This window comes from Natrix helvetica, assembly GCF_964273705.1.
Source record: "Natrix helvetica genome assembly, chromosome: 15".
NCBI lineage: Eukaryota > Metazoa > Chordata > Lepidosauria > Squamata > Natricidae > Natrix > Natrix helvetica.
The window spans coordinates 548,016-571,689 of NC_138565.1; the positions used below are offsets into that span (position 1 = coordinate 548,016).

Below are 23,674 nucleotides of genomic sequence, written 5' to 3' on the forward strand. Positions count from 1 at the left end.
TAAAAAAGCTCCAACTGTACTTCGTTTTTTGTTCTTTCAAAGAAATCGGGAGGTTTTGAGGTCCTAAAAGAGAGTCGCATTTTAACCTTTTTCTCCCTTGGAGTGAAATCGGGAAGAGAGGAAAAGAAATAACATTTTTTTATTCCCAAATGAACCAGGAAAGTTTTTCCTAGGACTGAACTGGTCCTTCTTGCTGTTTCAAAAGTTTTCTCTGATTAAAACTTTTAAGGTGAGAGAACGCAAATATTCAGGAATGGACTAGAAAAATGCATGATAAAACCGACTGGGAGGAAAAATAATAATAATAATAATGCAAAAGAGGTGCTGTATATGGCAGCCGCTGTAAGAAGGAAACTTGAAAAATGGGGGAGGAAAAAAATCATCTTAAGGAACATCGCTTCAAGTCCCTCCAAGTGGACTTCAACTCCCAGAATTCCACCTATCTGGCTGGGGGATTCTGGGAGTTGAAGCCCATCCATTGTAAAACCGCCAAAGTTGATAAAACATCGCTCTGTTCAGTTATGACTCTCGTTCCTAGCTCAAGCAGTCCCCCAAATAAATTAAAACTTTGGTTTTAAAAGCCCTGGGACCTGCCTTGCTCCTGCTGGATGACCTCCAGCTCTGTTACTGTTTGGCCAATGGGTTTTAGGGAAGGCTCACGAGTCTCTTTTTCTGGAATTTTGGATCGCCAATGGAGTTGGAAAGTCCGAGAGGAACATCTGACTTCTCCCAGACCCCAAAACCAGCCTTTCCCACATCCTGAGCCCCCTCGCATCTCACTTGAGACTTTTCCTGCCCTGAGCCTGGAAGGATATTTTTGCCGGTTTCCAAAATGAACAAATGTCCAAACAGGAAAAGAAAAAAGAAAAAATAGCAATAGCCACACACACACCCCTCTCTGGCACCGGTGGGCTGTTCTTGGCAGGGAGAGGGAAAGTTTTCCTGGCTTAGTTTAAGGCATTGCACGCTCAGCGGAGAATCAACACCGCCCGGCTTCCGTCTCAGTTTTTGTCCTGCTTGCTTAGGGGAAAGCAAGAGGGGGTGGGGGGAGAGATAGAGCGAGCAGCGTTTTTCCTTCCCTTAACCAGGTTGCGTCGTGAAAATGCTGCAATGCACCAAACCTCTTTTGCAGGCACCTTCTCCCCAGGAAGGTTGGAGGTACTGGGGAGATAGAAGGGCCAAGAGGGAGCAGACAGGTATCGCAGCAACTTTTTCGGGTGGGGGGAGGGAGGTATAAGGGGCAGCAGCTGGAGAGCGGTGACCATTAGGGGACATTTATTCCAAGGCTGAGCAAGTGGGGACCATTTAGGGACTGCTCGGCCTGCAAAGACATTTCCTCCCCACCCAAAACCCTTCCCACTCCTGGAGGGTTCACAGGGTGTTTGAAACCCCCTCCGGTGCACCCAGCGCAAAAGGAAGCCGGATGAAGCGAGGCCTGACCAGGGGAAGGGAAGTTCACCCCCTTTGGGCAGAGCCACTGAGATCCAGTTGAAAACCAGACCGAGGCACGGGTAAAACCAAGCCTTTACAAGCCTATGGGTTACGGCAGGGATGGGGAACCTTTTCGTCACTCAGTGCCCAAACAGGACGAGCATGCATGCACGCCGGAGCACCGGAAACCCGAAAAACAGCTGGCTGGCATGTGCATAGCTGCTTTTCAGGCCGTTTTCCTGCGCTCCAGCACCCGCGAAGACCAGCTGGCCGGTGCACATGTGCGCCCTGGAAACCAGAGCAGCAGCTGGCGAAGGTGTGTGTGGCCAGAGAGAGGGCTCTGCGTGGCACCTCTGCCACGCGTGCCACAGGTTCGCCACCACGGGTTTATGGTATAACTACGACCTATATTCACTAACAAAGTATTCATTCTAGAGGCTTCTTGGGACGTGCGACGTGACCCCCAGTTACACTGTTACACAAAAGAGAAGGCTGCCACCCGAAACTTATTCCCGCGCTCGCACCCGCCGGTTCTGATTGTTTGAGAAGTCTATCGGTCCCCGGACCACCTTTCCAGATGCCGGCTTCAGCCACAGCCCACGAGAGAAACAAGACGTAACGGGGGAAGGATCAGCAGATGAATAGGAATAGTTAGCCGTAGAGCTTAACAAGAAAATTCAGCTATAGAGCTTAGCAAGAAAGGTTAGTCATAGATCTCAACCAGGAGGAAAATTAGCCATAGAGCTTAAGAAGTAAAGTTGGCCACATGATTTAACAAGAAAAGTTTGCCATAGAGCTTAACAAGAAAATTTAGCAACAGAATTTAACACAGGGAAGGGATTAGCAGTAGAGCTTAATGTGTTAAACAAAAAGTTTAGCAAGAAGGGTTAGCAATATATCCTTCCCCAAGGCGGGATCCTATATCTCTGAGATAGATACACAGTCACCAGTAGATTCACTCAGGAGGTGGGATCAGAAAAGATCCAAGGATCACAAATTCAGGTCTACCTTCTTGCTAAGAGCTCTAAAACCACCCTGCTTCCCGCCAACATCTCTAAGCTTGTGGTAGCTTCTCCGAGTCTTCTGCGACCTCCCAATGGGTTGCAGCCTCAGGGCAATATCTAACCTTGGAGAACCTGCCGTCCAAGATCTCAACTGTGGGGTCGTGGAGTCATCAACTGAAGCGCCCCTCACCACAAAAAAAAAAAAAAAGAGAGAGAGAGAGAGAGAGAACACAACACAGGCCTTCGGATTTTGCAATCTCTAGCAGCTCTGCTTAATTGAACAGAAGAGCCGGCCAGGGAGTCTTCCCAAGTGTTGCCTATCCAAGCAATGAATTTGCTTCAAGCCCACCAGGGTTAAATTCACCCAAAGGCTAAAAAAAAAGAGAGAGCCGCGTTGTGGCTCTCAATAGCAACAGCAGGGTTCACACAGCAAACCACGAGCGAAGGCAGTCGGTTTGGGGTTTAACCACGATGGCCTTTAAACCATGATTTGTGGCTCAGCGTGATAGGCGGACCCAGCCTTTATCAAAATATATACGGCTTTGTCGGGGAGGGCAGGAGGAAGTAGGTGCAAGGGATTTTTTTCCCCCTAAGATGTTGGTCACTCGCGAATCTGTGGACTGATCCAGGTTGCGATAGCTTCAGTTGTGGCATTGAGTGGCCCTGCTACAGAAGAGCCGAGCCTTATTTTGTAAACTGAAGCCAGTGGCCAGTGGCCTCTCTCCCCCCCCCACCCTTCTTCCCTTTTTCCAGGAACATGTCCTGGGAATTGAGAGTCCAAAATATGCAACCGTTTTACGGAGCGTAAGAGAGAGGAATTTCCAAGATTGGTAAATGACGCAGGCTTGTTTTAAGAGTTTTTATAATGCCATTTTCTCCCCACGGATCACAGTCCCTTTCCCCGCTTAACAACAAAGAAAAATGGAAGGGGGGAAAATAATAATAATTTACTATTTAAACTTTCGCGCTGTTGCATACATTCTCGCCACCCGGGGAAAGCAATTTCAAAAAATAAAAACCAGCCTCCGATTCTGTGGGACGAGAACCCGAATGCCTCCCTCGCCCTCCGAGCCAATGAAAGCTGAAAGAAAGGGGGGGGGGAAACCCCCATGGGGAAATGATTAAATCTCCAAGCCGGCCACCGAAGGACACACACACCAAAGCTTTCCGTTCACCTCCCAAGCAGTTCACCCTAGCTTTACACTTTGCAAAGCAGCGCAGATGGAGACACTCCTAGGCGCACTTCTCCAGATCGCGTTTCAAAGCTGCCAACTTGCTTCCCCATCCAGAAGTCCAACAGAGGTCATGTTCCAAATAATGCGAGAAGGAGGGGGGGAGGGAGAGGGAGGGAAGGAGGGGAAAAAGGAAAGAAAGGGAGAGGATGGAGATGGAGAGAGAAGGAGGGAGAGAGAGGGAGCCAGGGAAACAGAGAGGGAAAGAGGGAAAGGGAGGGAGAGAGGGAAGGAGGGGAAGAAGGAAAGAAAGAAAGGGAGAGGATGGAGATGGAGAGTGAAGGAGGAAGAGAGGGACATGGAGGAGGAGGGAGGGAGAGAGAGAAGGAAAGAGAGGGAGAGAGAGAGAGGAGTAAGAAGACTTTTCTTTTAAAAAAGAAAAGAAAACAAAGCCACCACCACCCTCCGTCCTTCCACCCTTCCTCTTAGGCACCAGAAGAAAAGACAAGAGGAACAAAAACTGCCTTTTGGATTCTCTTTTCCTGGCTGTATTTTTATCCTTCATCCACCCACCACCGCCCAAGCCCAACGTTTGTGAGTGTGTGTTTCTTTTTACACTGGGAAGATCGTCTCTTTGCTACTGTGCCATGGAGGGAGGGAAGGCAAAGATCAATAAATTACAGATCTCTGGAAAAAAAGTGCTGCCCCGTCCTAAAAGAGGGGAGAGGAAGGGAGGAAGGGAGGGAGGGAGGGAGAAGAAGACAGGAGGTGTGTGTGTCGAGGAGGAAAGGAGAGGAGGAGGAGGAGGAGGAGGAGACCAAGTCCATCACGCGGCGCTTTCTCTCTCGCCATGGGGCTCTGCTGAGCCATTGGCCGTTTTCTTGACTTTCTTCATGCCCTCCATGACACCCGAGGTGGTTACCCTGGGAAGCAAGGGCAAAAAGAAAAAGAAAAGGACTTTATTCAGAGACCGGGGGGGGGGGGGGGAGGTATTTCTGTCCTGCTCTGAGCTCCTGACTCTAGGGGGCGGTGCTCATCTCCGTTTCAAAGGCCAAAGAGCCAGCGCTGTCCGAAGACGTCTCCATGGTCAAGTGGCCCGCATGACTCAATGCCAAAGGCGCAAGGAACGCTCTTCCCTTTCCCACCAAAGGTGGTTCCTATTTTTCTACTTGCATTGTTTTACCTGCTTTCAGAACTGCTAGGTTGGCAGAAGCTGGGACAAGTCACGGGAGCTCACTCTGTTACGCGGCACTAGGGATTCGAACTGCCAAACAGCCGACCTTTCTGATTGACAAGCTCAGCGTCTTAGCCACTGAGCCACCGTGTCCCAAGTCTGATCAAGGTCAGTAATTGTGAAGTCTCTTGAAAGAGGGTGGGAGAGGAAAGACTTTGCTGGAGAGGGATTCCCGATCCATTCAACTGAAGGGGCTGCTGGGGAATCCTGGGGGAGAACAGGCTCTGACTTACACAGACTCCATGTCGAGGCTATCGTCTTCCTGAGAAAGCTGCAGGTAAGGGTTGTCGGAGGCTGGCCTGAACTTATAGCCGGTCAGGACAAAGAAGATCAAGGTTGCCATTTCATGCAGCAGCTGCAACGACAGAGAGAGAGAGAGAGAAGAAGAGGGTGAAACAGGAGGTGGTCCTCGAGCTACGACGGTTCATTTGGGAGGCCGTTCCCAGTGATGTACAACGAGCCAGAAATAAATAGAGGTATAAAGCTATACAGAAGAAAATGTATTGTATTGCAAGAATACTACCAGACTGTACAAAAGTGTAAATCCAAAGATATACAGAATGATCAATGTATAAAGAACTGCGTTAGACCCATGGAAACAATAGATAGAAGTATGTCGTATAATATCAAGTTTCTATATATATATATATATATTTTCTTTTTGTTATTTTTCTTGTCTTCTATGGACTCTGTTCCATGAATAAGAGAAAAATGGCCGTAATTAGGATGCATAACATCATGCATATTTTAAAAAGTGACGATACAACCAGTATATCACTGTAGCAAAGACGAAACTGTGAAGTAAAATGAAGAAAAAAACACAATAAAAATATTACAAACAACAACAACCACCAAAACCAAAGTTATGTACAACTGGAAAAAGAAGCCTAGCGACCGTTTTCCAACCTACCTGGTAAAGCCACTTCCACTGGAATGGAACCGCAATCTTGATGAGGATGGCGATGATGCGGGTGAAGTAAATATAACACACGATCTGGAGGGAAGGGAAGAGGCTGGTTAAGTCCCAGAAGAGGAGATCTGTTCTCAAGGCAGGGGATCCGGGGCAGGGCAGAGGCCTCTGTGCCCACCGGAGAACCCTGGTCGATCTAGGATGACGGTTTTCATTTAAATCCTTTTTTCAAACAAAGGGGACACCACCCCCCTCCACCCCCTACCGCCCCCCCGCCCCCCCATAACTCCTTACCATGACGTAATAGTGCCTGAAGAGCTTCAATTTTGCTAAGTTAATGGCAGCTGTTGGAAAGAACACACAGATAAAGGAAATCAAGAGGCAGGCAGGGATGAGCTGCGTTGTCATCCAAAGGGCACTGGAGAAAGACGAGGCAAAGGGACAACAAGAGGCGGCAAAAAACTGGGCATCTCTGCACCCACTGATGATGGTCTTAGTGTCAGGCCTGCAGCCATCTTTTCTTTAGGGTCTTTGGCCTGCCACACTTTCCATTATTCTCCTATGCATTTTCTATTGTGGGAAGATGGAAGGGGGGATTTGCACGGAGTTAGATGATACGTAGCCATAACAAAATTCTTTCTAGAAAGCCAAGGTCATCCTTTGTCTCTGCACCTCACTGGAACTGGATGGGTGGAAGCTGCCAGCAGGGCAGTGGGAGATTGGACTTGTGAGTTGGAGGGCAGGATCTTGAATTTTCAACTGGGTGGGGGAAACCGGGAAGCTTTCAGGTTCAGGTTTTCCCAGATGTGCCAACGTGGCTCTCTTAATAAGTTGGAACTTAGCTGCCTTGGTTCACATCACCTCTCAGCTTGAAATTCAAGGTTTTGATGTGCATCTATAAATAAGAATCTAGGTTTCTCTCCCAGGTCTCAGAGAGGTGGAAGAACAGACCTTGAGCCAAAGGCTCACAATTACCGATTTTCTTCCTCCCGAGAAATCCACACCTGGACAGTTTCAAGGGCGATGGTGGTGGAGTCTCCAGGACTCGGCCGGGTGACGGGAAGCAGCCGGCATCTCTTAGCCATCAAGGTCAAGAAGTCACCAGAAAGAGCAAGGGAAGTCCGGCTGCCGCTTGAAAAAACACCTTTGGGACAAGCGTGAGCTGGAGCTAAGAATCCTCATAGACAACCAACCAGCTGTCAAGACCTGTAAGTCATCTTTTCTTTTTAGGTTTCAGGCCTGCCAAACTTTCCACTATTCATTTTCTATTCTGGGAAAACGGGAGAGGGGAATTAGACGCAGTGGCTGATATGCAGCCATAATAAAAGTCTTCTTAGAAAGGTCATCTTTGTCTCTGCACCTGGCTGGAGCTGCAGGAGAGGAATTGGCAGTGGAAGATGGGACCGTGTGAGGGACTGGGTGGGTATGGGGGGGGCAGGATCTTGATCTTTCAACTAGGGGGGGAAAACTGGAAGCTTTCAGATTCGTGTTTTCCCAGATGTGCCAACGTGGCTCTCTTCATCAATTGGAACTCTGAGGAATCTTTTGCCTTGGAGTCTGATTTACTTTTGGATGCTGACCCCACCACTGCATCCCCCTCAAAGCAAAGGAAGATGTTGTGGCCGGCCAGTGGAGCTGGCAGAAGAGTCGCAGAGTGAGGAGGTTGGGGAGGAGCCTGGGCCAGTCCTGGAGTCTGGGGAAGGCTCTGAGGTGGGCTCTGTGTGTGGGAGGCAGAGAGGGGGCCGAGGCCGTCTGGCAATGATCAGGTGCCTACAGAGCTAGACAGCAGCGAGGCAGAGGAACAGCTGGAGTCTGTTCCCAGTGTGCACATGCACAGAGCTGCCAGACGAAGGGAACAACTCAGAAACCAGGGTAGACTTAGGAGTAAAGCCACAGGTGGAAGGTGGACGATGCATGGCCCCTCCCAGAGGACATAAAAGAGGAGCGAAAGGGGAGGGGGCTTTTGCAGGAAACAATTTGTTCAATCATTTGTTAGATTTGTTTCCGGAGTGTGAAGATCTGTGCATGAATCTCAGAGACTCTGTGCCCAGTCTTTCCTTGCACAGCGCCTCATTGGGAAAATATTTACATGGCAGCTTTCCAAGCTAGATAAGGTCTGTGGTCCTAAATATTCCTTTGAAAGGCTGTTTGCCAGGCCTTGGCTGAAGGTGAAGGAGAGGAATCCACATTTGTTTGATAAAAGAGGTTTTGTCGGGACCAGGAAGGAAGGAAGGAAGGAAGGAAGGAAGGAAGGAAGGAAGGAAAGAAGAGGCAGGGAAGGAGAAGTGAAGGGGAAAGAAGAAAAGAGGGAGAGAGAGAAGGGAAAAGGAAGGAAGGAAAAAGAGGGAGGGAGGGACAGAAAAAGGAGAGGCGAAGTGAATACCTGCTGACTTTTGAGCTGTAGAAACCTGGTGGAACCCCAAGAATACCCGAACACCCCCAAATTGGGGAGCAAACACTTGCCTTTCCCATCAGTGGCAGAAGCTTCCTGTAAGTGTCGGATCAACCTAGGATAGAGAATGATCGGTGGATTAATGACAGATCACTAGGCAGGATACTTCAAGCCAACTCTTGACTAGGAAAAAGATGGGGGAATCTACTTAGAAGGCCCCAGCTCTCTTTGGGGTTTAATCAAGTTGGGGCATAAATAAATATATCTGGTGTGGCCCCACCGCTGGCAGCAGAGTTGGGCAGTGAGGTTGGGGAGGGGCATGTGCCAGGCTCTGATGCGGGCTGTATGTGGGAGGTAGAGAGGGGGCCGAGGCCGTGAAGCAGAGGAACAGCTGGAACCTGTTCCCAGTGTGCGCATTCTTCTGTTCCCAGAAGAAAAGAACATCTAAGAAATCAGAGTCAATTTGGGAGTAAAGCCACAGGTGGAAGGTGATTGGCCCCTCCCATAGGAATTAAAAGAGGAGTGAATGTGGATTGGTATTTTGCAGGAAACAATTTTTTTGTTTGTTCATTTGTTTCAGGAGTGTGAAGATTTGTCTGTGAATCTCAGAGACTCTGTGCTCAGTCTTTCCTTGCATAGCACCTCATTTGGAAAATATTTTCATCGCAGCTTTCCAAGATAGATAAGGTTTCTGGTCATAAATTCACCTTTGAAAGGCTGTTTGCCAGGCCTTGGCTGAAGGTGAGGGAGAGGAGTTCACATTCGTTTAACAAAAGGGGTTTTGTCGGGACCAGGACTCTGCCTCCTGCTTTTTGGGTCAAAACAATATCTTGTTCACGAAGTTTTGGGGGGGGGGCGGTTTGCTCTTCCCCAACCGATGGCCTCCGTTCCTGCAAACTCACCATACGACGGGGAAGAGGATGGCCCCGCAGCAGAGGAGATCTACCAAGAACAGGATCTCTTGCCACAGCCCGTATTCTGTCGTGCCTTCTTCGGTGGATTCCATGATGATAAAGGCCACGTTTGCCAAGACCTGGGAAAGGGGAAACGGTGCGAATCTGACCAGCGGCAAATTTCTGCTTGATTGTAGACAAAAGGCTGGACGCAACATCGGATAAGTCTAGGACTGTTTGATACATGGGAGTTGAAATCACTTCATCCCAACGCTTATCCCCGGGCAAAATCCTCCATGGATACCCTTCGTCTAACGCACTCACACACCAGCAGGGATTTATAATCATAATTGGGACTGGAACATCCATCGCTAAGGGATTCAGTCGTTAAAACAAGTCATGTCTGATTTTATGACCTTTAAAAAAAAATTTTTTGCAGTGGTTGTTGTTAGCCAATCGCTACAGTCACTAAGCAAATGAATACGGTCGTTGAGAGAATTTGGCTTCCCCTGACGACTCTACCGGAAGCTGGGTTCACTTAACAGCCGTGTTCAGTGGTGGGATTCAGCTGGTTCGGGGGAAACCGGTTGTTGAATTTCTGGCTGGCCCTGCCCCTTCCTCCCACACCCCTTCCAGGAGTCCCCACACGCCTTGTTTTGGCTCCCAGGTAAGTGCAGGAGGCTGAGTGCTGCCTGTCACACCACTGGCCATGGCCACGCCCACCCAGCCGGTTATTAGGGCAGAGAACCGGTTGTTAAATGTTTCGGATCCCACCACTGGACGCGTCCGTAACATAACCACCACAGCCATTGGCTTAACCAAGGTGGCAAAAAAGGTGGTAGAAATGTAGCAAAACTCGCTTAACAGTCTTGGCTGAGCGAGGGAAATTTCAGGCTCAGTGGCGGTCGTTAAGTCAAGGGCCACCTATATTTTCTGCCTTCCCAGACACGGGGCCTCTGGAGGAGGAGGCTGTATGTTGCCTAATTGTGAGTTGCAGAAAGTGCCCCCCGCTCCACGCAACGAATATATTGCACAAATTGGGACTCTGCTTACAACGGACCCAGCCGAGAACCTCCTGGCCCGCCTCACCTGCAACGGGATGACGATCATGAATATCTTCTTGTCCTTATCGGAGAGGATGTGCTTAATAAAAGCCCAGCCCGTACCGATGAGAGCAATGGTGATGAACAGCAGGGCGCCTTTTAACCTGATTTAAAGAAAAGAAAAAAAAAACACACACGCACACACACAATGGCGGCAGGTTGATTGATGCATCCGTCAATTCCAAGAAGCCCTCAAGCGAAAACAGATAACTTTCCAGCAACAATCCTCTCTTAAAAGTGGAGCATATGACTCAAATACAAAATAATAATAATAATAATATTTTTAAGGAATCTTAGGTACTATTCTGGGGCAGGAACGGTGGCTCAGTGCTGTGCAACTTGAGCTTTGGAAGTCCTGCTTTAAACGTTTATAAGAGAGTCCCATTTTGGGCTAAAAATGATTTTGTTACATTATACTATATTAATTTATTTGATTATTTTTATTAGTTTTATTGTGATAAATGTGGTTTTATATTCTGCAAGCGGCCTTGAATCACCTTGAGGGTGAACAAGTGGCAATGTAAATTCAATAAATAAATAAGTCAAAATATAGGGAGAAGCCCAACATTATGACATGGGAGCTTCCTGGGTGACTTTGGACCGTAACTTCTTTTTTCTCTCTTGGCTCAGCCTACCTTCAAGGATTGTTGTGAAAGAACCAAGAGCAGAAATGTCAATCAAATGACAATTACAAATCTAACAACTTCACAACAGATGTCCACAAGGCTGCCTTTCCAATTGATTACAACCTCATAAGATTTTGGCAATCTTCATGATACAATCTCGTGTAAGAAGAAACCATTTCAAAACTGCAACATGCCATTTTTAAGATGTCACAGCTGCCACTACCCCATTCCCCTCGTGCATCTATGCTACTCATTCCCGACTCTAGCGGGAGGTGCTCAATCTCCATGTCAAAGCCGAAGAGCCAGCCCTGTCCGAAGACGTCTCCGTGGTCATGTGGCTGGCATGACTGAACGCCTCGCACAGAACGCTGTTCCCTTCCCACCAAAGGTGGTTCCTATTTTTCTACTTGCATTTTTTAACGAGCTTTTGAACTGCTAGGTTGGCAGAAGCCGGGACAAGTCACGGGAGCTCACTCTGTTACGTGGCGCCTGAGATTCGAACCGCTGACCTGCCGACCTCTCTGATTGACAAGCTCAGCGTCTGAGCCACCGCGGCCCTTACTAGATACCCATACTGGATCGGTTTAAATTTGCAACCAGACTCTACAGAGACTTACAGGTGTGTGATATAATAGACCACAGCCCAGCCCTCGATGGGGTAGCCCTGTGTGGAGATATAGTGATAATCGATCTGGGGAGAAAAGAAAATAGCAGACGTTAGTGCAAAGCTTGGTATTCAGCCACTAAGCTTTTTAAGCATCCCCATTAAGCTTTCTTACAATAGCCTCCCATTCTAGTAAAATTCTAAAATAAGAAGAAACAAAATAACAACGTCTAAATGAAATCCGATATAAAGAAAGCTTCATTTTGGTTGACAAATTGGTAAAAAGGGGGTGTCCGTTAAATCCAAATGTCTGCCATTAACTTTTGTCATTTTGTCAACTGACCAAAGGATATAAAAATGTTAAGTACATAATTATACAAGTGATGTTGCCACTTCAGGCTGTTTAATTAAATTTTGATCGGTTTGGGGGGGGGGGAGGGGTGAATTCCAAAATAAAATGTTGTTTCTTCCACCCATTATCTGCGGAAATGGAAGTCTGAAGAAGAATCCACATTCTAGTGTAAAACGTGAAAACGTGTGTCTGCTAAATAAAGCAAGTGAAGCGAAAGAAGGAGAAGACAGCCAAGTAATCTACAGATGTTTTACGGCAATTCCTGGAAGTCACTCTGGCTGATTGTCAGGGATGAAAGAGACGGCAGTCCCAATCCTTTGCAATTCAAGGGCTACCTTTGTCTAGCTTCTGAATTGCCTCAGTCTCTGTAACAGGCAAATGCCCCAGAGGGTTGGACTACAGGACCTCCGAGGCCCCTTCCAGCCCTATCACTCTCTTCCTCCCTGCGGCACAGAAACAAGTGAATCCAGAGGTAACTTACCGCATGGAAGACTAGAGAAAGGGACTTGGTGAAAGGAAGCAAAGCCATTAGCCAATGGATCTTAAACACATCAGCCCTGGAAGACAAAAATGGACAACTGAACGTCAAGAGACACATTGAGGCATTACAACGATTGCAGCATCTTCATGGTCACAGGATCAAAATTCAGTTGCTGGGCGACCAACTCATATTTATGACGGTTGCAACATCCCGTGTGTGTGTGTGTGTGTCACCTGATCCCTTTTTGCGACCTTCTGACCAGCAAAGTCAAGGGGTAAGCGAGATTCACTTCACAACCACAGTTTCTAACCGAGGCTTTCCGAGAGCCTGAAGCCGACTCCTGGTCCCCACAAAAACCCCTTTTTATTAATTGACTGTGAATTCTGACCATTCGCCTCCAGCAAAGTCTTTCAAGGGAGGATTTACAGTCACAGACCTTCTCTGGCTTGGAGAGCTGCCAGTCCAAGATCTGCAGAACTTGGCAAGGAGCCTCGGAGAGTCAGGAACCAATGAAGGGAACTAATGGTCTCCTGCAAACTCCACTCCCCTTTCGCTCCTCTTTTATTTCCTCTGGGAGGGGCCATTCATTGTCCACCTGTGGGCTTAACTCCCAACTCCATTCCTCTTCTTTAGCTCTTCCCTTCCTCTGGCAGCTCTGCGCATGGGCACACTGGGAACAGGCTCCAGCTGTTCTTCTGCCTCACTGATGTCTGACTCAGAAGGCAGGTGATAACGGGCATACGGCTCTGGCCCCCTCTCTGCCTCCGACACAGAGCCCCCATCTGAGCCTTCCCCAGACTCCAGGACTGGCCCAGGTTCCTCCCCAACTTCCTCACTGTCCGAATCTCCTGCATGCTCTGCTGGCCACTGGCATGGGCCACAACACCACGTTACTAACTTAAGAATTGCAGTGATTCATTCAACATTGGTGGCAAGAAGGGCCGTAAAATGGGGCCAAGCTTGCTTTATGACTCTCTTGCTTTGCCACAGAAATCTGAGCCCCCTTGTTTGTCCTATGTCGAGAGGACTATTTGGCTGTAAACCTTGCCCTTCCTAAGTTCCTACAGGGAGATTTACCGATGGGCTCCAAGGGAAGCTTTCTTTGAATGTCCCCTTCAGGGAAGCAGTTCGCACATTTTACCTGAGCTTCCGGAGGGTGTGGATCCATACGACCCCAGCCACAAAGAAGAAAAATGCCATGGAAATGTACAGCTTGGGAAGCGGGATTTCTCCAGCAGAGAGGTAGCTGTTTGGATTCTGCTCAGTGATTGCAATCTGCAAGCAGGAAGGAGGAAGCGGTTTGAAAATCCAGCAAAAGGGGAGAAGACAATGCGCATGTTATGGGACCCCGGCTGGAAGACTGTGTCGTGAGAGGATCCGTTTCTTCAATGACAGGAAAACAGGGTTTGAGATCTGGAACCGTTTCCCTCCCACGCAATTCCCAGTCAATTGCTCTTTGGTAGAAACACTGGGGTTGTGTGAAAGGGTTAGGGTTAATACGGGTCAAAGAGATTTCTCTGTCTCACAATCCCACTTGGTTTTATTTTAATTCACTTTTTTAAAATAAAAAAACCTTAAGGTCCTTATTTATTGTTCGAATGCTTTGTACAGACATTTTATGCAATGCCTTTTGGCAAGATGAACGCAATACAGGATGGCTGGATAGACAGATGGACACAGTAGATGGATGGGTGGGTGGGTGGGTGGATTCCACAGGTGTTTAGAACAAGAGCTCAAGAAAATGGCAGATAGATGGATGGAAATTGGGTGGATGGATGGAGGGATGGAGGATGGGTGGGTGAATGGAGGGATAGGTAGATGAAATGAGAGATAGACAGACAGACAGACAGACAGACAGACGTTTGATGAGGAGTTTCATCTGGGGACAATGAAAGACCCATGAGAAATTCAGTTCCTGATTCTTGGGAGGAAAAAAGAGCAAGAGAAAAACAACTTACATCCAGGCTGAAGGGGGCGTCTTCAGTCCGCACATTCCCCAGGGTGCACTTATGGAAATAAAGACTATAAAGTCCTTCTTGTTCCTTTGAATTGATGCTGAACTGAAAAACACACAGAAGGAAGAAGGGGTGACTTTGGCTTTGAGTTTGGACGAACTAACGCAACCAATACCATTCCTCTATAATAAAAGCACAGTGACACAAAATAAATGCAGTTAATCTGTTACTAGCTTCACAGTGATTCATTAACAACCGTGGCAAGAAAAGTCATATAAAGGAGTCAGTCCAGTGGGTAAGCATAATGTTTATTGTCATTGTACAAAATAAATACAATGAAATTGCCTTGACTTACAACCGTCATGGTATAGGACAGAAATTCCGGGCTCCATTACAGTCGTAAGTCAAGGACCACCCAAACAGAAAAATAAAAGGCAAATAAAGAAACAGCAATCCAACAACCTACGTGGGCAGAGCCAAATAATGAAGTGCAGAAACATGACTGAAAAGAATCATTGGCAGACAAAAAGCTGGCTTGTTTTTTTTTCCCCCCCAGCCTGCAAGGCAGGGCACAAACGGGCCGTTTCAAGTTTAAAATTTATTTCATTTTCCTCTTTGAGGAAATGGTTGCAGTTCAACCCACTTGGGACGAGTGGAGTCTACGCACACGCAGACTGGCCATTTCAAGCTCAGGCTTCATAAGGAATGCCGAGGAACATAAACCACCTACCTGGAATGAAAAACTATTGTTCCCGCTTTGCATTGGGTGCGTTCGCTCAGCAGGTGCCTGGTGGATAAAAAACAAAATTATTACCAGGTTTTATGGTTACGCCAAATCAAATCAGAAGCAAAGCACCTAAGGACAAGGATAACCTAGTTTAATCTATGGAGCCTCCCCAACAACGGTGCCAGCGATTGGGGTTGGGAGAGGGGGGGGGGCAGGCAATGAAATAAAGAAATTTTTTTAAAAGGGAGCAAGTCGGTGGTAGCCTCCATGGCAGCGTTGCTGGAGCTCAGCACCCTAAAGATGTGTGGACTTCAACTCCCAGAATTCCCAAGCTGGGACTTTTGCGCATCGCATGTAGCAGGATGGAGGAAGGAACATGACTCCTTCCGTTGAGCATCCAGCTGCTGCTTACCTGGACTTCCGTCGTATTGTCCTTAGGCGGCTGCTTTGGTTCTAAAAGGCAAAGATAAAGGAAGTCAGACACAATTCAAGCGGGTGGTGGTGGTGGTGGATATTTTAGTTTGGGGCACCCACGATCTGGAGAATCTCCTCCACAGACGGCTCTGCGCCTGCTTTGTGTGAATTCCTGGCTTCTCTAAATTCTTATTTCATGCCACAAAGGAAGTGCCATCTTCCTTGGGGGAGGGGGACCACGTCACGATGGCTTACCGGATTTCTCTGAAATTCCTGGAGGACCAGTTGCTTGGGATTCGCTGAAGACAATTTCAGGCAACTGTGGAGTTTTGTTTTGAAACTTGACTTTGACCCTGCAGGCGACAATGACAAAGTTTAAGCTGGTGGTCCTCAAATGCTGAATGAGAGAAGGAAAGAAGGAAAGAAAGGACAAGAGCAACTGACGTTCCCAATGTCACATAGTTACTTCTTCCAATTTAATTTGCATCTACATGCACCGTTTATTCCAAAATGAGACATCGGCTTATTGATCTTTTTTTTTTTCAAATTGCACTTTGTAATTACACTGATTCAATTTGTCCTCCTGGAGAACGGGTGACTCTGGCATGCTTTTAATTCTCAAATTAACTTGAGCGATCTTTCACATTCTTTCCTTTTAGGGCACCTCACCAAAATGGGACTTCGACCCCCCAGAATTCCCCAGCCATCCCCCCAATTGCCCCGAGTTTCCTTACAGCTTCTTGGAGAAATCCAACAGCAAAATGATGACCAAGACTTCGTGGTTTGGCTTTTGATTCAAGACGCAATAATCCACTTTTTCATTCTGCCAAAAAAAGAAAGACAAGCAAAGAGAAGCTTATTGGATGAGGATGAATCCGTCTCAATTAAACAGCTCAAAATGGCTTTTAAATTCAGCTGATCTTGGTCCAATCCTCAACTTACGACCACTACCATGTGACTACTGTGTGGCCCTCTGTTGTGGCTGGAAAGGGTAGTGAGTCACGAGGACACCGACAACAACAACCTCCAAGCTTGCGTGTCCAGGATCAAAAAGATGACGAGTACCAGGACAAAATTTGTCAACTTTGGTGATTGACATTGAGTCTTTATTGATTAACCCTTGGGGCCATATCAAGGGCAAAGTTCCAGAAACAAATTATTACTAAATTTTGATAAAAGCAATCTAAAATGAATTTTGATAAAATATGCTTTAAAATGGAATTGGAATAGAACGTAATAATTTAGGATATAGAGAAAAATATGATAAAATTACATTTCGGTGTCCCCCCTGCAATCTACCCCAATCGGTCCCACGTACGCAGATCTCAACCGAACCATTTTTGTTGAAGTCCTGTGCTGTGTTAAATGTTATTTCCCGGATCTGGACGCACATAAAGGAAGTTGTTTTGATGGGGGGATCCCAATGGGCGATTCGTTTGGTCTATGGACCAAGGTCCCTGCTTCTCACCCCCTTCTACACGCAACAGTCCAATAGGATGTGAGCCAGGTCCTCTACCTCTGCCGCTCCGCAAATGCAGAGAGGCTCATTGTAGGGTATAGAGTAGAGTCTCCCCTATCTGACCATGGAGTCGATCTGTTCGAATCTCACTGGCGTAAATATCTCCCTAAGATGTTTTGGCAGTTGTACATTCAAATAGCTGCCTACTTGGAAAGTACGTTTGCATTTGGCCATTTCAAGTTCCCCACCTCACTAAGGATATGTCAATTTGTCAACTTTTGTCAAAAATGCGTCAAGGACCAAATTCTAAGATTTTCAGAGCAGCTGAAAATATCCAGGTGGGGCTGTACTTTCTTACCAGGTAAGTGGGAAATCCGTCATTCTGGGTTCGATCTAGGCTGAAGCCCACCTGGAAACAGATGCATAACAAAGGTTTAATATTCAAGGTTGCCTCCGGGTTTTGAAAAAGCAACACAAGACACAAGGAGGGACAAGTTTAAAATCCAATTCATCAAGGGAGCATGCCGATTTCTTCTGGAGACCGGGCACTCTTAGGGGCCAAGCGAGTTCGAATTCGAACGTCCTTCTTAGCCACCCCTCCAGAGTTGGGTGTGACGGACTCTGGCCAACAGGGACCTCCTTACCTGAACGTCTTTGTCGCTCTCCCCCAGGGATTTGACCGAGAGGTTGCTGACTGTGACCTTCATGAATCCATCCTGGAAGAAGCCAAATGTGTTGAGGTGCACTTTCTGACGAAGGTCGTCCTGCAAGAGAGGAAACACAAGTTTTTCAAAGAGGGTCTCGTAGATGAAGCGAGTGGGTGGGGAACACAAAACAGCCCCATTAAATCTTTGGTGGTCTCTGAGTTTGGTTGTTTTCTTGCAGACGTTTCATTACCAAGCTGGGTAACATCATCAATGCTATAAGGAAAGGTGGGGGGGGGGGGGAGGTTTGATGATATTATCTATTTGGGTAATGCAATGTCTGCAAAAAAAACACCGGATTCAGAGAGCACCAAGAACCTCCCACAGTGATCTCCTCCTCCTCCTCCTCCTCTTCTTCTTATAACTATGGGAAGCCTATGAAGCAGCAGCTAATTTCCAAATACAGGTAGTCCTCTACGTATGACCAGTCACTTAGTGACAGTTCAGAGTTACAATGGACCTTCCCAGGGTTTACTTACAACCCAGATTTGAACTTCTGACGGCTGCCCTCTCCACCACCACCACCACCACCATCCCGGTCACATGATTGTATTTTGGGACAGACCACATTTATGGCAGCATGAAAAGCAAACTAAAGACTGGGGTCTTTTATTGTCCTGGGTTCAATGTCAGCGCCCAGAGTTGGCTTTTTGCTCGTTTGTCTTGAGAGGATCATGAAAGACGGAGGTTACGGGGGTGGGGTGGGGTGGGGGGAGGCGAGAGAGGAACCACCAGGGCTCTTAATCACGCCAAAAAAGTCACCAGCTAGGCTGCCCTCTAGCCATCTGTGTTAGAATTAGGCACACTAATCACTTCCTCGCACAATGACACAAATCTCCTAAGATCTGCCAGGAGGACGAGGCCCCTGATGAGCCACCATCTGGCGGGGTTTGGAGAACGTGGTCCCTTCACCAGAGACTCTCATTCCACAACATCGAAATACTGCTGGGACTTCCAAGTGACCTGATTACGGAGAAGATGGACCAGAGACAGAGACAGAGAGGGGGAGTGGAGTTTGCAGGAGACAAAATTAGTTCCCTTAATTGGTTTGTGATTCTCCTGAGGCTCCTTGCCAAGTTCTGCACATCTCGGCCTGGCAGCTCTCAAAGCCAGATAAGGTCTGTGACTGTAAATCCTCCCTTGAAAGACTTTGCTGGAGGTGAATGAGCAGAATTCACAGTCAATTAATAAAAGGGGGTTTTGTCAGGAGAAGGAATTGGTTTCTCGGGAAGCCTCGGTCAGAACAAACAGTTACTAAACGAACTGTTGTAAGTGGAGGACTACCTGTATTGTAGGAAATGAGCAGGCTGAACTGGAAGGTGGGGTTAAATGTGTCATCAGCTTGGAGTCGCTGCGCAGCTACAAGAGACTCAAGGGTCCAGACCGCTGTCAATCCTCTTGACCTTTATCTAACACCAATTTAGCCCTGACCATCAGCTGAGTAGATTGTTGTATTTAGGCTGCAACAATAATGTTGCTTTGAAGCCACCACCACCCCCAAATGCTCCTGGTTATTTGCACCTCACAATTAATTGTAATACAAAGAGGTGCTGAATGACTGTCCTGATTCAGCAGGAGTCTTTTTAGCTTATGCCTGCAATTATGTCAGGCTGCAAGACCAAAGGAAGACAGGCAGAATGTCATTCTGAGCAGTTTCCTTCATTCGTTCCTCACCTCCAGGCAGAAAGCTTGCCCAACTAAAGCAAGTGCTTGCGCCACTATAAATATACTCTAGGGAGGAGCTGTCTGAACCGTCTTCCTCCCAACCAAGTCATCTAAGCTTCTCTGTCTCTGGGTCCTCGGGAACGCAGCCCCTCCCTCCTCCTGGGAATCCAGACGGAGCTCTCCGCGGAATATATATTCCTAACTTCAGAAGCTCAATTGGATTCCCTACATATTTATTCAGAAAGGTCTGCGACTTAAGATGCTGAGGAAGCAACAGGGAGTAAATTAAGTGCAGTACTGCTTCGGCGATAGAACATGGGAACGACCTTAGAGGTGGGAGGAGTAGAGGCTACTTAGGGAATGACCAGATAAGAGAGGGAATAGCCCAGAACTGCATAACAGGCAGAGAAAGAAGAAACTCAGAGAGGAATCTCCCTAACCGTCCCCAGACTGTAAGAGAGACAGTGGGGGATTTTTGCTTTCAGACTTTAAAAGATTTGGATGCTTCCCTGCATAAATTATAGGCTTAATTAATTAATGCCATTGCTAGATCTTATATTTCAGGCTGATTTTAACTGTTTTATTGTAATGTAGGTACTGATGAGACGATACGAAATGCTTGCATCTACCTCTGTTCGTCTTTTGACTGTACTGTTTAAATTATTAAAACTAACTGGTTTAAATTTAAAAGATTTTGTTGAGGTATAAATTTATGGAATAAATTAGAATTAGTTCCTTTTCCATCAGGTTTATCTAAGGAAGGTTGACAGCTTTCTGGGGTATTCATAAGATTTCTAGCAGACCAATCCTCACAACATCCGGCACAAAATCAACTTTTATATGGCCATCAAAACCAAGAACCATTGCAAAATTAAGGTACAAGATATCTGCGAAATTCCAACTTTAAAAAAAAATGTTGTTGTTGTTAGTTGCAAAGTTGTGTCCGACCCATTGCGACCCCGTGGACAACGTTCCTCCAAGCCTTCCTGTCCTCTACCATCCTCTGGAGTCCACTGAAGCTCACACTGCTTTGGTGACTCTATCCAGCCCCCTCCTTCTCCTGCCCTCCATCTTTCCCAGAATGAGGCTCTTCTCCAGGGAGTCCTTCCTTCTCATTAGGTGGCCAAAGTCTTTGAGTTTCCTCTTCAGGGACTCGTAGGAGTCTTCTCCAGCACCAGAGCTAAAAGGCCTCCATTCATTGGAACTCAGCCTTCCTTATGGTCCAACCTTCACACCCATCCATTGCAACTTGGGAAACCATTGCCTTGACTATATGCACTTGTGTTGGCCGGGTGATGTCTCTGCTTTTTAGGATGCTATCTAGATTTGCCATGGCTTTCCCAAAAATAATGGCTTTCCTAAAAAAAATTAAGTGTACCGCAAAACAAAACAAAACAAAACAAAAAAACACAAAGTTGTTTTAGTTCAGAAAAGGAACATTTCACAATACTGTCAACTCGTAACAAATATGGTGACATGCCAACTTTTTTTCCCCCCTCCAGCAACAATATCAAATGCTGAAGTGATAAATTACAAGATTAAAAGTTCTGGCTAATGTCAACTAAGACTCACTGAATGTTCTGAACAAAAAATAAAAGAGCATAGATTATACTTCCAATTGCAATGGTAAGACTTGGGAGCTGAAAAGAAAGCTGTATTCTAAACACGGTCACTGGTGCGTTAAAATAAACAACCTAAATATGTTTGAGGTGCTTATTGTTCTTTCAGGATAGGACATGTATTTTCTGAGAATTGCGGTTATGAAGCTGCCCAGTTACAGCTTTTACAATTCAAGGATTTCAAAAAGAGTTCGATATGAAACAACCTGCTAAAATAGTAGTGGATCAACTTAATTCCCAGCTAGAAATTTCAAAATTAAGCGGTGTCACAAATATAGATAAATGTGGGTGGTGCAGTAGCTTAGAGGTGGAGCTCTCGCCTCCCAATCAGGAGGCTGTGAGTTTGATCCTAGGTAGAGGCAAATATTTTTCTCTCTGGGCACGATGAGAATATATCTGCCAAAAAAACCTCCACATTGGCAACAGGAAGGGCATCTGGCCAGTAAACACTCAGCTCCATTCAGTTGCCCAGACACTTCACCTCATCTTTTAATGGGGTCATTAAAAGATGATGATGGTGACAGATACAGATAAATGAAGCATGAACAAACCGAAGGCTCATCCTGAATATTTCCACTTGTACAGTCTTGCTAGATATTTTATTTGAAAGACACTCTAAGTAGTAATTTAAGAAATAATGCCTTTCATGGACGGGTGCCAAAAAAGTTGACTTTTAAAGAATACATTTAAAGTTGGGCAATTCAACTCCTGCCAGTTGTTTCATTTCTGCAAAATTCTTGCTAGTAGATAAGATTTGACCGGATATTCGATAGTGATGGTGTTGGATAAAAGTCTTCTCAGATCAAGTTTCCAAATCCTAAAGGATGATAGTCTGGGGAGTACCAGCCTGAAGGGACTCCAGTGGGGATGATGGTGGTTGGGGTAGAACAGTCCTAAAGGAATCCAGAGAGGGATGATGGGAGGCTGGAGGACACCAGACTGAGGAGATTCCAGCTGGGGAAGATGGGACTGAGTACTCTGAAGGTACTTCAGGCTGAGGATGATGGTGGTTGGGGTGGAACAGTCCTAAAGGGATCCAGATGAGGATGATGGGACTAGGAAGTACCAGCCTAAAGAGATTGGGCTGGGGAAGGTGGGAGTGGAGGGTAATAGCCTCAAGAGATTCCAGGCTAGGGATGATGGGGGTTGGGGTATAACAATCTTAAAGGAATCCAGCCAAGAGTGATGGGGCTGGGGTGTAACAGCACTAAAGGATTCCAGGTTGGGGGTGATGGGATTGGAGCTCCAAACCTAAAGGAAGTCAGCTGGGGAGGATGGGTGTCAGATACAAATGTCCTAAAGAGGAATCTAGCAAAGTAGGATGGGACGGGGATGTTCCAGACTGGGGCTGATGGGGACTGAGGTACAACAGTGCTAAAGAAACCCAGCCAAGGATGATGGGACTGGGGAGTACCAGCCTGAAGGGAGTCAGCTGGGGATGATGGGGACGAACTATAAGAAGGGATTCCACACTGGGGATGATGGTGCTTAGGACAGGAAGGTCCTAAAGCAACCCAGCCAAGGGTGATGGGAGTGGGGTGTACCAGCCTGATAGGATTCAGCTGGGGATGAAGTAGAAGGGATTCCAGGCTGGGGGTGATGGCCTTTGGGGCGGAAGGGACGTAAAGCAACCCAGCCAGGGATGATGGGGCTGGGTGTACCAGGCTGACGGGATTCCAGGCTGGGGGTGATGGGGCTGGGGGCTCGGGGCGGGGAAAGCCCCCCCCCCCCTCGTCCTCCTACCTTGAGGGTGAGATGGTGGAGCCGGGCCTGCGCGGGACCCCCCGAGAGCAGCCCGGCCAGGAGGGCCAGGAGGAGCCGGCAGAGGAAGCCGGAACCGCCGCCGCCGCTCCCTCCCGCCGCCATCTTCACTCCAGCGTCAACATCGCCCCGGACGTCCTCTTCCGGTGTTAAAGTTTACCGCCGCCCGCCGCTGGAACGTCGTGAGACTTCCGGCGAGGGGAAAGCGAAAGGGGGCGAACCACAGAGAGGCCGGCGGAGGGAAGGGCGACGTCTCCTCTAGCTGCTTTCTTCGCGCCTGGAGTGGAGGCGGGCGCCCTCTGCCGTCCCTCAGGGGTGCTGCAACCTGTCAGAGAGCTCTGTGTTAAGTCACACCGCCTCCTCCTTCTGAGGCTTTTAATGTCTGTCTGTCCGTCCGTCCGTCCCTCCATCACTGTCTATATCTATATGTCTGTCTGTCTGTATCTCTCTAACTATCTGTCTGTCCATCATTCCATCCCTCCATCCATCCCTCTATCTCTCTGTCGCCCCGCATCCTGAAACAGCATCTCATTACTTATTATGAAGTTTTTATAGAACTATAGAGATCGACAGAGAGGGAGGGAGGGATGTACACACACACACACACACACACGAATTCTTACTTATCTTCCCTACAAACATCTCTGATGCATCAAAACATAAACGCAGGAGGAGTTTACCCACTAGCCAAAGATGTGATTGAAAGAGCCACGTCTTCACCCGGGATATAAAACCTGCCACCTCACAATAATTCTACCACCACAAAACAGAGGCAAAGCATCATATGTAATAAATATATACCTGTACATAGTATGCACACAAAGCGACCGGACTACAAAGCCAGGAGCTGTAGAACTTCAATTTCCTGCATAAAAGGAACATACTGGAGAGGAGAATTTGGTTCAGCTGCTACAACAGTAAATTGTGAGGATCCTGACACATTCAGAGATATATCTTTGCCTCTCAGGAGTTGGAGATGAAGTCCCTGAAGTACTTTGAACAAGCCTAAAGACTCCTGCAATTTACAAAAAGGGTTGTGATGCTTTTCCCAACTACTTTCTGTCTAATTTAACTCGTACAATCTTCATTTTAAGACGGATGAGATTGTCCAGTTGATAATTGAAAGGAGGGGGGGGGGGAGAAAAGACCTTTTAATTAGCTCAATCCA

General features: G+C 47.2%; 1 protein-coding gene across 2 annotated transcripts; it reads right to left on the reverse strand.

The window, feature by feature from the left end:
- Positions 1–4,041: 4,041 nt before the first annotated feature.
- GPR107 (G protein-coupled receptor 107) lies at positions 4,042–22,623 on the reverse strand (the record flags this gene model as incomplete). 2 transcript variants are annotated; one of them, XM_081967556.1, is made up of 18 exons in its annotated part: positions 22,489–22,623; positions 17,402–17,521; positions 17,116–17,166; positions 16,033–16,121; positions 15,554–15,651; positions 15,297–15,337; positions 14,888–14,944; positions 14,161–14,262; positions 13,344–13,477; positions 12,203–12,278; positions 11,383–11,456; positions 10,126–10,243; positions 9,046–9,176; positions 8,215–8,258; positions 6,046–6,095; positions 5,752–5,835; positions 5,075–5,196; positions 4,042–4,530 (listed from the first exon to the last, which is right to left on the reverse strand). In XM_081967556.1, exons 1-18 carry the CDS (start codon positions 22,609–22,611, stop codon positions 4,434–4,436), a joined length of 1,611 nt encoding a protein of 536 aa, XP_081823682.1. In that variant the 5' UTR covers positions 22,612–22,623. The 2 variants fall into 2 exon arrangements, with proteins under 2 accessions (XP_081823682.1, XP_081823683.1); XM_081967557.1 differs by lacking the exon at positions 4,042–4,530 and having other exon boundaries at positions 5,071–5,196.
- Positions 22,624–23,674: the final 1,051 nt, after the last annotated feature.